The 12,942-nt window shown below is 49.9% G+C and overlaps 1 protein-coding gene across 4 annotated transcripts in view; it reads left to right on the forward strand.

The window, feature by feature from the left end:
• The first annotated feature begins 3,995 nt into the window (after positions 1–3,995).
• Bcl7c (BAF chromatin remodeling complex subunit BCL7C) overlaps positions 3,996–12,942 on the forward strand; it is a 46,281-nt gene continuing 37,334 nt past the window's right edge. Inside the window, exons 1-6 of one of the 4 annotated variants that reach the window (XM_027404534.2) lie at positions 4,007–4,335; positions 4,808–4,886; positions 5,276–5,384; positions 5,462–5,626; positions 7,270–7,355; positions 7,917–8,114. In XM_027404534.2, the coding sequence (XP_027260335.1) occupies positions 4,244–4,335; positions 4,808–4,886; positions 5,276–5,384; positions 5,462–5,626; positions 7,270–7,355; positions 7,917–8,042 (657 nt within the window). In that variant the 5' untranslated portion in view covers positions 4,007–4,243 and the 3' untranslated portion in view covers positions 8,043–8,114. Of the gene's footprint in view, positions 4,336–4,807; positions 4,887–5,275; positions 5,385–5,461; positions 5,627–7,269; positions 7,356–7,916; positions 8,115–12,942 lie in introns of those variants that run through there. The other 3 variants (XM_027404535.2, XM_027404532.2, XM_027404533.2) reach the window with 3 other exon arrangements.

The raw sequence follows: 12,942 nt of genomic DNA on the forward strand, positions 1-12,942 counted from the left end.
GGCTCAGCGGTTAAGAGCACTGACTGGTCTTCCAGAGGCCCTGAGTTCAATTCCTAGCAACCACATGGTGGCTCACAACCACCTTGAATGAGATCTGGTGCCCTCTGCTGGCATGTAAGCAAAAGACTGTATACAAAATAAATAAATAAAATCTTAAAAAAAAAAAAAAAGAAGTTAACATGAGCAAACCATTAGAGCAAAGGAATTCATTATCAGAGTGCATTACAGGCGCATTTGAAGCCAGACTGTCAGCAGTGGCCACAACTGCACACTAACCAGCAGTAGTTATTGGGTATTCACTGTGTGCCAGAAAAGTTTGCAGACACCCTTCGCACACAAACACAGCAGACATGCCCTGTCTATTGATGGTCAGCTTCAAATAAAATCAACCAAGATGCACTCAGTTTCTTTCCTTTTTATTTCTGTGTGTGTCGGGGGGGCATTGTGTGCATCTGAGTGCAATTGCTGGAGGTGGCCAGAAGAGGGCATTGAATCCCCTGGAGCTCCATTAACAGGCAGTGCAACATGGAGTGCTGGGAGCTAAACTTGGGTCTTCTGGAAAATCAGTAAGGGCTCTTAACCTGAGCCTTCTCTCCAGCCCCTATTTCCTTCCTTCCTTCCTTCCTTCCTTCCTTCCTTTCTTCCTTTCTTTCTCCCTCCCTCCTTTCCTCCCTCCCTCCCTTGTCCTTTCTTTCTTTTCTTTAGTTTTTCCAGATAGGGTTTCATGGTGTGTAGCCCTGGCTGTCCTGGAACTCACTATGTAGTCCAGGCTGGCCTTGAACTCACGGGGATCACCTGTCTCTGCCTCTCAAGTACTGGGATCAAAGTTGTGTGCTATCACCACCAGGCCCTTTCTTTTTGAGACAGGGTCTCACTATGTATCCTTGGCTGGGCTGGAATTCAATATGTAGACCAGGCTGGCCTCAAACAAGGAGAGATTTTGAAGGGACCAGACCCTCACCCAGCCCCCTGCTTTAGCAGCCATAACAGGTTGCAGAAAAGACATGTAGGCATCTGACTCAGCATTTGTCAGAAAGGGACTCTAGGACAGACCAAACCCTCCCCCTTAGCCTCCAGGATGCTAAGTTCCTGGAAACTGTGTGTCCCAGGCCACCTGTAAGAAACAAAACCCCGCTGGGTGGTGGTGCATGCCTTTAGTCCCAGTACTCAGGAGGCAGAGGCAGGTGGATCTCTGTGAGTTCGAGACCAGCATGGTCTACAAGAGCTAGTTCCAGGATAGCCTCCAAAGCCACAGAGAAACCCTGTCTCGAAAAACAACAACAAAAGAAAAAGGAAAAAAAAAAAGAAACAAACAAACAAAACCTCAGAAACCATAGAATGTTCTAGCAATGACCAATGAGAATAACTAGCAAACAAGTATTACCTGCCAAAATATGACTTTGAAAAATTCCCCTAATTGTTCCCCTAAATGTCAGGAATCAACCCGTACCTCTCCTCAAACCTCTTCTAACTCGCTGATCTAACCCCACTGTTCTGTATTTGTCTTTAAAAACCCCAGCAATAGCCAGGCGTTCGTGGCGCCTTTAATCCCAGCACTCGGATGGCAGAGGCAGGTGGATCTCTGTGAGTTCGAGGCCAGCCTGGTCTCCAGAGTGAGTGCCAGGATAGGCTCCAAAGCTACACAGAGAAACCTTGTCTCACCTCCTCTGTGGCTGCTGAGTTAGCTAACTATACGAGGTCCCCACCACAGTTGGATAGAGCAATAAACCTTGCTTTTGGCAGTTCAGTGAGTCTGTCTCCTTGGTGGTCTTTGAGACTTGGGCATAACAATTTGTCTGCCTCTGCCTCCTAAGTGTTGAGATTAAAGGTGTGAGCTGGCACACTTGGTTAGAGCTACTTTTTTCTTTCTTTTTTTTTTTTTTGTTGTTGTTTTCAAGACATGGTTTCTCTGTGTAACAGCCCTGGCTGTCCTGGAACTCACTCTGTAGACCAGGGTGGCCTAGAAATCACAGAGATCCGCCTACCTCTGCCTCCCAAGTGCTGGAATTAAAGGCATGCACCACCAACACCTGGCCAGAGTCACTTTTTTAAAATTAAAACTTTACATCTATTTTGATGTAAACATCTATGTTGTTTAAGGTATGTAGAAATGAGAAAACTGTCGGGAGTGGACTCTCCTCTTTTACCACATGGGGTTCAAGTTATTAAACTCAGGTCATCAGGCTTGGTGGCAAGTCCCTTATTCACTGAGCCATCTTGCCAGCCTCCATTTTAAGAAACTTTTTAAAAAAGATTTATTTATTATGTATGCAACATTCTGCCTCCACCTATGCCTACATGCCAGCAGATGGCACCCAGATCTCATTACAGATGGTTGTGAGCCACCATGTGGCTGCTGGGAATTGAACTCAGGACCTCTAGAAGAGCAGCCAGTGCTCTTAACCTCTGAGCCATCTCTCCAGCCCCCATTTTAAGAAACTTTTAGGAAACTATAATATACAAAAGAAAAATTTACAATGCAATAAATGTATATCTGGACAGATTAAATAATAGGGTGTGACAAGCTCCCAGAAACCCCTTCTTCCTTGCAGCCCCAAAGGTGATCACAGTCCTGACCTCTCACACCATAAATGTGTTTGCTTTCTGAATTTATACGGTAGAACTTTCTAATGCATGATGTCACATCTGGCTTCTTTTATTCAAGATTCATCCCCAGGGGCTGGAGAGATGGCTCAGAGGTTAAGAGCACTGACTGTTCTTCCAGAGGTCCTGAGTTCAATTCCCAGCGACCACATGGTGGCTCACAACCACCTTGAATGAGATCTGGTGCCCTCTGCTGGCATACAGGCAGAAGACTGTATACATAAGAAATAAATAAATAAAAATCTTTAAAAAAAAAAAAAAGACTCATCCCCACTGTTGGGCATAGCAGGACTTTGATCATTCTGGCTGTTATATCTGTGTCCATGGTATAAACAGGTTGTAACTGGTTTTTCATTCCATTCTGCTGAGGAGTTGCTTCCCGGTTGGTGTTATGTGTATACCAGTACACATGTCTTGGTGTTCATATAGAAGCATTTTGTCCTAGTGAGGTTTCCATTGCTGTGATAAACACCATGATTAAAAGCAATTTAGGGAGGCAAGAGTTTATTTCAGTTAACTGTTACAGTCCATCGTGAACGGAAGTCACGGCAGGAACTCAAAAGCAGGAACCTGGAGGAAGGAACTGAAATGGGGGCCATGAAGGAACGCTGCTTACTGGCTTGCTCCCCATGGCTTTCTCAGCCTGCTCTCTTAGAGTACCCAGGACCCATCTGCTCAGGGGGTGGCATTGCCCACAGTGGTCTAGGCTTTCCCACATCAATTATTAATCAAGAATATGCCCCACAAACTTACCTATGGGGCAACACGATGGAGGCATTTTCTCAATCAAGGTCCCTTCATCCCAGATGGCCCTAGCTTATGTCGAGTAGACAAAAAACTAGACAGCACCCATTTCTTCGGTTGGGCGTTGACAGCTTGGGACTGGAATTGCTGGGAGACCGGGTTGGCATAAGTTTAGCTTCCCTGGAGAACTGCCAGTTTTCCAAAGTATCTCTACCAATGACACTCCCTGACTGAAGGAATGTCGAGGTGTTCTGCTACCTCATCTACACGGTCTGTCTTTTCCACTTCCGCCATTCTGGCTGAGGAGGCCGCTCCCCACTCGAAAGTCTGCCACGCACTTGGCGCTGTTAATGAGACTTGGATGAACGGGTGAACAAGTTAAGTTGGGCAACGTAGGATCGAACAGCCTGGAGAGGGCGGACGCACGCACACACAGCATTTCAGGGACGCCCACCCGCCGCGGACGCACACCAGGACAGTCCCTCTCGCGCACCCCTGTGCCCACGTGGCCGGAACGCACCGCCTCGCTCGGGCCGCGCGCGTCCAGCCGCACAGCTGCCCCCCAGCTCTCCCTCTCGGCGGCGGGCAGAGGGCGCTGTGCGTCCGTGCGCCCCGAGGGGCGGGCCCGGGCCGGGGCGGGGCTGGCCGGGCTTCCAGGCCGGGGCTCTAGCCGCCCGCGCCGCCCGGGCCGCTCCGGGGACGGGCCGGGGCGGGGCGCGGTCGCAGGAAGCCAGGCGGGGACGCGCGGAGGCGTTGGGGAGCGAGGGAGGGCGCGGCCAACTCCCGGAGGGACGGCAGGCCGAAAGAGCGGCGCCGGGGCCTGGCGCGCAGCCTGAGATCGCCGGACCGCAGGCCGTCCCACCACGGGCTCTATCCCGGCCCCAGCCCCGCCAGCATGGCCGGCCGGACCGTGCGGGCCGAGACCCGGAGCCGGGCCAAAGATGACATCAAGAAGGTGATGGCGACCATCGAGAAGGTCCGGAGATGGTGAGCGCTGCCCCTGGGCCAGGGACACAGCCAAGCCACCTCCTCCTAAAGCGTCCGCCCTTTCCTGGCCAGCTGCCCCCGCCCACCAGCTGTGCTCTGAATCGACTGGGCTCCCCCTTCCCCTGGCAATTCCCAGAGGTCTACAAAGCGTGGTCCGGAGTGGTGCTTTCCCAGAGCGGGAGCCCTCATCTATGCCCCGCCCCCTGGAGCTTTGACACTCTTGCAAGCTCGGCCCCGGGTCTTCCTTGCCAGAGTCCCTGGCCCAGGCCTTGGTGGCGCCCTGCCGAGTGCTCCAGGTGTCTGCAGAACCGCAGCTCTAAGTTATATCCGTCTATGTCCTGGGCTTTGCAGGGCTCTTTCTGCTTCTATGCCCTGAAAGCGAAGCTTCCCTTACCCTAGCACATCTCCCCGGCCCCCTGCTGTATGGGGCTCAACCTTCACCTCCCTGACCGGGTCTCCTGCCCTCTCACAGGGAGAAGCGCTGGGTGACTGTGGGTGACACTTCCCTTCGAATCTTCAAGTGGGTTCCTGTGGTGGATCCTCAGGAGGAGGTGAGCAAGCCCAACCCCCAACAGACCTTGCATCTGTGCAACCTCAGGCAATTTCCCTCCCCACCTTGGCCTCCACCTTAAGTCGCTTGGAGTCTCCAGTGTGGAACTCAGGCAGATGGTAACGATTATTAGCACACACACATGCGCGCGCGCGCACGCACAAATACATACATACATACATACATACACACATACACACACACACACACCACACACACACACCAGTGCGCCCCGCCCCCCCCCCCGCGCCCCGAGTTCAAGACCTAACTCAGCCCACACAACCTGAGACAGCCCCTCTTGCTTCCCTGAGCCCAGGTTTCCTTATTTATATTGAGATTTGTAAGCGCTCACCAGACAACGGGCTCTTACCTTACCACTCTAACCCTCAGGAGAGGCGTCGGGCAGGAGGCGGGACAGAGAGATCCCGTGGCCGGGAGAGACGCGGCAGGGGCACCAGTCCCAGAGGGGGTGGCCCCCTCATCCTGTTGGACCTCAATGGTATGTACAGATCTTGGAATGGGGAGGTAAGGAAGCTACTGGGGCCCCTCTGGCCAACAACTCGGCTTTTGCTTCAGCAGATGAGAACAGCAACCAGAGTTTCCATTCAGAAGGTTCACTGCAGAAGGGCACTGAGCCCAGCCCTGGGGGGACTCCTCAGCCCAGCCGTCCTGGGTCCCCGACTGGACCCCCAGAAGCTATTACAGAGGATACTCAGCCCCCACAGTTGGGCCAAGAGAGAGGTAGGACCAGGTGGCTCTCAGGAGCCCTCTCCTCTTCAAAGTTGAACCCACCATCTTGTTCTTGTTCCTCTGTCATGTCCTTTCTCCCCATCCTGCCCTGCCCACCCCCAACCTTCCCTGACCCTGGCAGAAATTACATCTAGCTGCTGTTTCAGTCCTCTGGCTTCTTAGATTTGTAGGTAGCACATCACCATCTGAAATTTTTATGCATATTTATTTCTTTGCTTGCTTATTGTCTTTTCCTGTTACCATCTCATGTCAGTCATGCCAATCTCGCTCATTACTGTAACATCAGAGTACTGTGGGATACATAATAGATGTTCAGGAAATACTTGTTGGGGGAATAAGTGATTCTGATGATCAGAGAGATTAATAGCTGTAGAGTAACGGCTAGCAAAGCCCCTTCCCCGCTAGGTGTTCTGAGCACTTCAACGTTTGTTTTTTGTTTTCTCGTTTAATCTTCACTGTCACTTTATGGGAGGATGATCCTATTACGATTGCTCTTTATACACGAGGAGCCCGTCATCCAGAGAAAGATGTCCAGACTCACAGAGCCAGTGAGCCAACACCTTGGGCCTGAGCCCTCTTCAGCCTCTCTCTTCATATAGTCGGTCCTTTGTCTGGTCAGTACTGCTTCCCAAGTGTGGCTGATTTCTGTGCCTCGGGCCCTGCCTTCTCACTTCTTACTCTGCCTGCTCTGGCCTCCCCGCCTGTCCCTAGTGGTCTCCACACAGCTGCAGAACAGCTTTTCCTGAAGCACAAATTCAAATGATTATTTTTCTGCCTCATCTCTTTCAGTGGCTCCACATGGCCTTTGGTTCGTTTTGTTTTGTTTTGTTTTGTTTTGTTTTGTGGAGCGGGGTTCGAGGCAGGGTTTCTTTGTGGCTGTGGAGCCTGTTCTGGAACTCACTCTGTAGACCAGGCTGGTCTCAAACTCAGAGATCCACCTGTCTCTGCCTCCTGAGTGCTGGGACTAAAGGCGTGCGCCACCAACACCCAGCAGCCTTTGGTTCTTTAGTTTGACACTGGGGCCATACAAACCGTTACCACTGAAATCGTTCCCCCGACAAGAACACCACGACATGGGCGGGCCTCAGGACCATGTCTAGATTGTTCCAGATACCTTTGCTAATGTGAAATGATAGGATGCAGCTCAGTGGTAGAGAGCTTGTCTGACATCCTCATTTCTCATACCACAAAAATGAATGAATGGAAATGCTAGCTAGCACCTACCGAGCACATACTATGTGCTAAGGGCTTTACCAGTATTGCTTCATTTCATCCTCATAGCCGTCTCTTGTGGTATTACTGTCACTGTTCCCATTCTGCAGGTGCTTTAGTTGAGGCTCAGAGAAATAGTTTGCCTAAGGCCAGGATTCAGATTTAGTACAACATAGAAACTGTGGTTACTAAGCATAGAATTTCCCTCTACCTAAATTCTGCTCTACCTCTGCTTGTCTCCTGGCTCACTCCTTATGAACAAAATCCAACCTGAATCTTCCTCCCTGGGCATCTTGGTGCCCTCCTCTGGCTCCTACAGTGTTGTCTTGTGTGATGGGTGCCTGCCCGTTTCTTTTGCCCCCTGCCTGTTCTCCCAGCACAGAGTGGCTGCTCAGGAGCTGTCTGTTCATTTGACATTCCAGACCCAGGGGGTACACCCGCAGGCGGTACTGATGACCCCCCGAAGTTGACCAAGGAGGAGCCTGTTCCAGAATTGCTGGAAGCTGAGGTGAGAGAGGCCAGAGGCTGGACTCTGGCCTTGTGGGGAATAGGGTCTGGGGGCTGCATTCTAGGGTCCAGGAGGGAGATATGGACCTCAAACTCACTGAAAGGCTTAGTAGAGGTTGGAATCTTGGGAAGAGGAATGTTTTAGAGACACCGTCCTGAGGGCTGGATCACGGCTGATTTAAGAGCATGGAGAGCCTGAAATGATCGTGGTGCTGATTCCTCTAAGGGTTAGAAAACAAAAGTGTAGGCTCAGAGTGCAGCATGGTGCTGCTTCGCTCTCTCAGTGTGCACAAAGAGCCTGGGTCCCCTGCATCACAGACATACATCCTGAGCTGTCAAGTCAGCCTAAGACATTGTCCTTGCCTTTCCCTGCAAGGACTACCTTGATTCACTTTCCAGAAAAATCCAGTTCTTTCCCCCAAACAGCGTTGCATTGTTTTTGGTCACTTGGTCCTGGGCCAGACTCTGGGTCCCCAGGGGAGTAGAGTGGAAAAGGCAGAGGCTAGGAGGCTGTACTCCTGGGTCAGAGTGGAGCTCACACCTGTCCGCCCTTCCTCTTCAGGCCCCTGAAGCTTACCCTGTCTTTGAGCCAGTGCCACCTGTCCCTGAGGCAGCCCAGGGTGACACAGAGGACTCGGAGGGCGCCCCCCCACTCAAGCGCATCTGCCCAAATGCCCCTGACCCCTGAGAAGCTGCCTGCCTCCTGTCCTGTTGCTCCAAGGGCCCCTTTGGCTTTTTATAAATAAAGACCCTTTTGTAATTTTGTGTCATGTCATTTCCCTGTCAAGGCTGGGGAGGGTCTTTGGAGACAGTTTTGGCTCATGCTCTATTCCTCAGATGGGGTCACCAAGGCTCTGAGATACCTGTATTCACACCATGACTAGATGAGCCGTGAATGCCTGAGCCACGACCTCGCCTCCCTTGCACTCCCACCTTGCTCTTCTTCACAGACTTTTACCCTCCCCAGGGCCCAGCAGATATTACAGCTCCCATTTCACTTACAGGAACACAGGCCCAGAGGGACAGAGAGGCTTGGAAGGACCCAACTCCTTCCCTGCCCTCAGGAAGCTACAGCATATATGTCTAGCTGAACCATCCCTTCCATGTGAAATTCTAGGGCCACACTTCTGTGCTGAGTCCTCTTGTCTCTTGTGCAGTTGTCACCTCCTCCTAGATGCCTTCCCTGATTCTAGGCTCTATCAGCATCATTTCCTTTGAGTTCCCATAGCACTTTAAGCTTCCTTCCATTTGTCTCAGCATTTATCTGGCTGTTTGGAGACCATGAGTCTGTATTCCTGTCTTTTTTTTTTGGTTTTTGGAGACAGGGTTTCTCTGTGTAGCTTTGGAGCCTATCCAGGCACTCACTCTAGAGACCAGGCTGGCCTCAAACTCACAGAGATCTGTCTGCTTCTGCCTCCCAAGTGCTGGGATTAGAGGTGTGCTCCACCAATGCCCCGCATGTATTCCTGTCTTTTAAACTGCAGGCATCTCAAGGACAGAGCTAGGTTCCCAACCATGCTCTCCTTGACACTGGGAACACAGTAAGCCTAGCAAATGTTTCATGAATGAATGAGTAAATGAGTGGGGCGGGGCATGGTGGCACACACTACTAATCCCAGTACCCAGGAGGCTGAGGCAGGAGGATTGTGAGTTCCTCTGTCACTATCTGTGTGGCTCTAGGCAGGTTGTTTCTACTCTCTGACTTTTAGTTTGTTCACTGGACTAATGCAGTAATAACTAGGCCTCACTCCCTCTCTGCCCTTAACCCACCCTTACCCCAGCCAGTGCCCAATGAGAAACTTCAACCATACAAGCATCCTTGAGAAGTCTGTACTTCTCAGAGAAGCAGGGTCAGATGAGATAGCCCTGTTTTAATTTTTAACAAAAGGAGAGATTGAGGTTTAGGAAGGAATCATTTAAAAATGTCAAAGTGTCTGCTGTAGTAGCAGTGGAGCCAGGGCTGGCTAGGCAGGCCATTGGGGGTGTGTGACTGTATTCATTCCTATTGCTGTAGAAACAAATGACTGGCTTAGTGCTCCCTAGATTCATGATGTCATCATTCTGAAGGTCACAAGTCTAGAATCAGTGTTGATGGGCTAGTCAGGGCGTCTGCAGGACTGGCTCCTGGAGCAAGCTATCAGGGGGACTCTCTTCTGGGCCTTTCCAGCTTCTAGAAGCTGCTTGCATTCAGGAATAGGTTCAAACTGTGGCTTGTCCTCTCTTCAATCTCACCTAATCTCTCAGCCTTTCTGCCTCTACTGTTGCATCTCTTTAACTGGCCTTCCTGCTGCTCATGTGGCCCCCATTATCACTCATACTGGCCGTCCTAGGAATACAGGGTCATCCCCCATCTTAGAATTTAGTCCATCAGAAAATCCCATTGTCATGTAAAGTAGCATGTTCTCATGCTGGGGCTTAGGACATGGACATCTCTGGAGGGCCAGTAATCAGTATGATCACATGTGGTAACCTCAGCAATTTTCTGGATGTGTGGGTCATCTCATTTTTCCCTTCAGTGACATTATGAAGTAATACAGATGCTCTGCAAACTGTGAAGTGCCTTGTATGGCTTAGCAGCATGATGTTAAGGCTGAGAGTTCAAGTTCTAGCCTTGAATTCTGGGTTTGAATTTCACCGACTGATGTCAGTTTCCTAATCTTATGTGTGTGGGTATTTTGCCTGCAAGTAAGCCTGTCTCATGTGTGTGCAGTGTCTGAGGCGACTGGAAGAGGGTGACAGATCTCCTGAAACTGGAGTTAGTTTTTAGCTGCCGTGTGGATCCTGGGAATCGATCTTGGGTCCTCTAGAAGAGCAACCAGTGCTCTTAACCACTGAGCCATCTCTCCAGCTCCATTTTTAAAAATTACTATGTGTAGAGGTGTGTTTATGTGTGTATCTGGATGTGGGTATGTGCACATGAGTGCAGGTGCCCTTGGAAGCCAGAGGTGTCAAATACCCTGGGCTGAAGTTACAGATAATTATGAGCCTCTACTTGGGTGATGGGAACCTGAGTCCTCTGGAAGAGCGGCAGCTATCTTGACTACCGAGCCTTCTCTTGAGCTCCTGCACTCATTCTCAATGTGACATACCTCTTTGTTCTCATCTGCCTTGTTTTGTGATCTATAAAATGGGGACAATAATAATGTGAGCCTGGTGAACTATTCTAAGAATTGAATGAGGAAATTCGTGGAGGAAGAGCCCTGGATTGAGTGCACAGTAAGAGTACAGTAAATAGCAGTTCCTCTGCTCATCATCCCATGTTACAGATAAGGATGTACCAAGGTGTGGAGCAGGTATCAGAGACCTGCCTGTCACTGAGGCTGGGCAGGTTCTGCCTCTGTAGCAGGTATCCATTTCTGAATGGCCTTGAAAGATTCAAGTTCAGTCTTCCCACTTCTGCTCCTCTCCTGCTCACAGGTCTTGGCTGCGGTCCCAAGCCTATGGGCTTCTATTTTTGTGTGGCTAATACCCCCAACCCTGCCACAACCTGCTGCATACATGCTGCTCTTTCTGGGACTCTCACACTGCAGGCTCCCCCATTCTTCCCCACTCACCCCATGTCACCTGGGTGTTCTTTGTCCTGTCCTGATTTTTACGAACAGTCTGTCTACCTTTCGGCCTCACCCTATTCTCAAGTTATTCCCTTCTTCCAAATTCTGTTCTGAGCCTCCAGACACAAATGGCCAAGTGGTAACACAACCCCTGAGGTACCCTGTGGGCCTTAGTTTCATTTTCTATCTGCCTATCCTTCCCATTTCTTATGCCCATCAGTGTCTCCATTCTAGTCCCCGTTCCTGAGCCAGCGTGTCCTACATCTCCATCCTGTTGTTATGTAGCTGTACTAGTCAGGGACAGAATGATAGAATGGACACAGGTAAAGGTAATTTAGACACAGTTTCATTGCTATGAGGGGACACTGTGACCAAGGCAACTCTTACAAAAGAAAGCATTTAATTGGAGGCTGCCTCACTGTTCCAGAGAGTTAGTCCATTATCACTGTGGCAGGGAGCTGGTGCTGGAGAAGTAGCTGAGAGCTACGACAACCTGATCCACAGGCAGGTGGGGGAGCGCAGAGAGGGGCATAGAATGTGACATGCTGGGCCTGACATAGACTTTTGAAACCTCCAAGCCCAACCCAGTGACATACCTCCTTCAGCAAGGCCACACCTCCCAATCCTTCTCAGTCAGTTTACCAACTGGGGGATAAGCATTCATATATATGAGCCCATGGAGGCCATTCCTATTTTTGTTGTTGTTGTTTTCTTTCTTTCTTTCTTTCTTTCTTTCTTTCTTTCTTTCTTTCTTTCTTTCTTTTCCAAGACAGGGTTTCTGTGTGGCTTTGGAGGCTGTCCTGTTACTAGCTCTTGTAGACCAGGCTGGTCTCAAACTCACAGAGATCCACCTGCCTCTGCCTCCCGAGTGCTGGGATTAAAGGCGTGCACCACCACCGCCCAGCAAGGCCATTCTTTACTAAATACCTTTAGTTTTGTTTTGTTTCTTGAGACAGGGTTTCTCTGTGTGGCCCTGGCTGTCCTGGAACTTCTTCTGGAGACCAGGCTGACCTCAGGCTCAAAAGATCCACCTGCTACTGCCTCCTGAGTGCTGGCATTAAAGGTGTGTGCCACCATGCCTTTTGTAACTGTGCAAGCTTCCATATTAAACCTAGAATCTCCACTCAGTGGTCCCATATCAATATACTCAACCTGATACAGTTTTTTTTCATTTTATTTTATGTATATTGGTGTTTTACCTATGTGTGTGTGTTTTATCTATATATAGGTGTATATATATATATATATATGTATATATAGGTATATAGATGTTTTGCTTCTATATGTATATGTACACACAACACACACACACACACACACACACACACACACACACACACATATCTGTGTACCTTATGATTGAGTTACAGTTGTAAGCTGCTATGTGGATTTTGGGAATCAAATCTGGGTCCTCTGGAAGAGCAGTCAGTGCTCTTAATTCCTAAGCCATCTCTCCACCCACCCCCGAAATCCAGTTTTATGTGCCTTCCACTATTATCCCATACCCTTATAATCCATTCCCACACATTCCCCAGACTAGTGTTCGACTGAATTAGCAGACTCACCCAGCTCTTTAGTTAGTGTAGCAACCTCCTCATGACTGCACTCTCTCTACCTTCCCTCTAGGAGCCTGCATGGCCTTGAGTCTCATTATCGGTCTAGAAGCAACTTTTGGTGGCTGGGAGGGGAGGGCATCAGTAATCTCTGGTCTGGCATTTCTTTCAGGGAAAGTCACTACTGGGTTAGCAGACAGTGAAGGATTGATTTTTCTCAGGCAAAGGCAGAAAAGGCAGTGTTTCCAGAAGGGAGGCGGGGGCAGGACTGCATCTTCTGCTGTGGGTACACAGACGGCTGCTTCGGGTGACATAAACCTTTGGGTCTCTGACGGTTCGGTTTCAGCCATGGTAGTGGCCTCTCATCTCCATTGGAAGTCACAGGATCCCTGGCTTTACCAAATTGAATGTCCTTACCTTGACCACTGACACTTTCCGAGCTTGGACTTGGATGTTTGTTATAATTCAGCTAATCTTACAATGA

The sequence above is a fragment of the Cricetulus griseus genome, chromosome 3 (assembly GCF_003668045.3).
Source record: "Cricetulus griseus strain 17A/GY chromosome 3, alternate assembly CriGri-PICRH-1.0, whole genome shotgun sequence".
Classification (NCBI taxonomy): domain Eukaryota; kingdom Metazoa; phylum Chordata; class Mammalia; order Rodentia; family Cricetidae; genus Cricetulus; species Cricetulus griseus.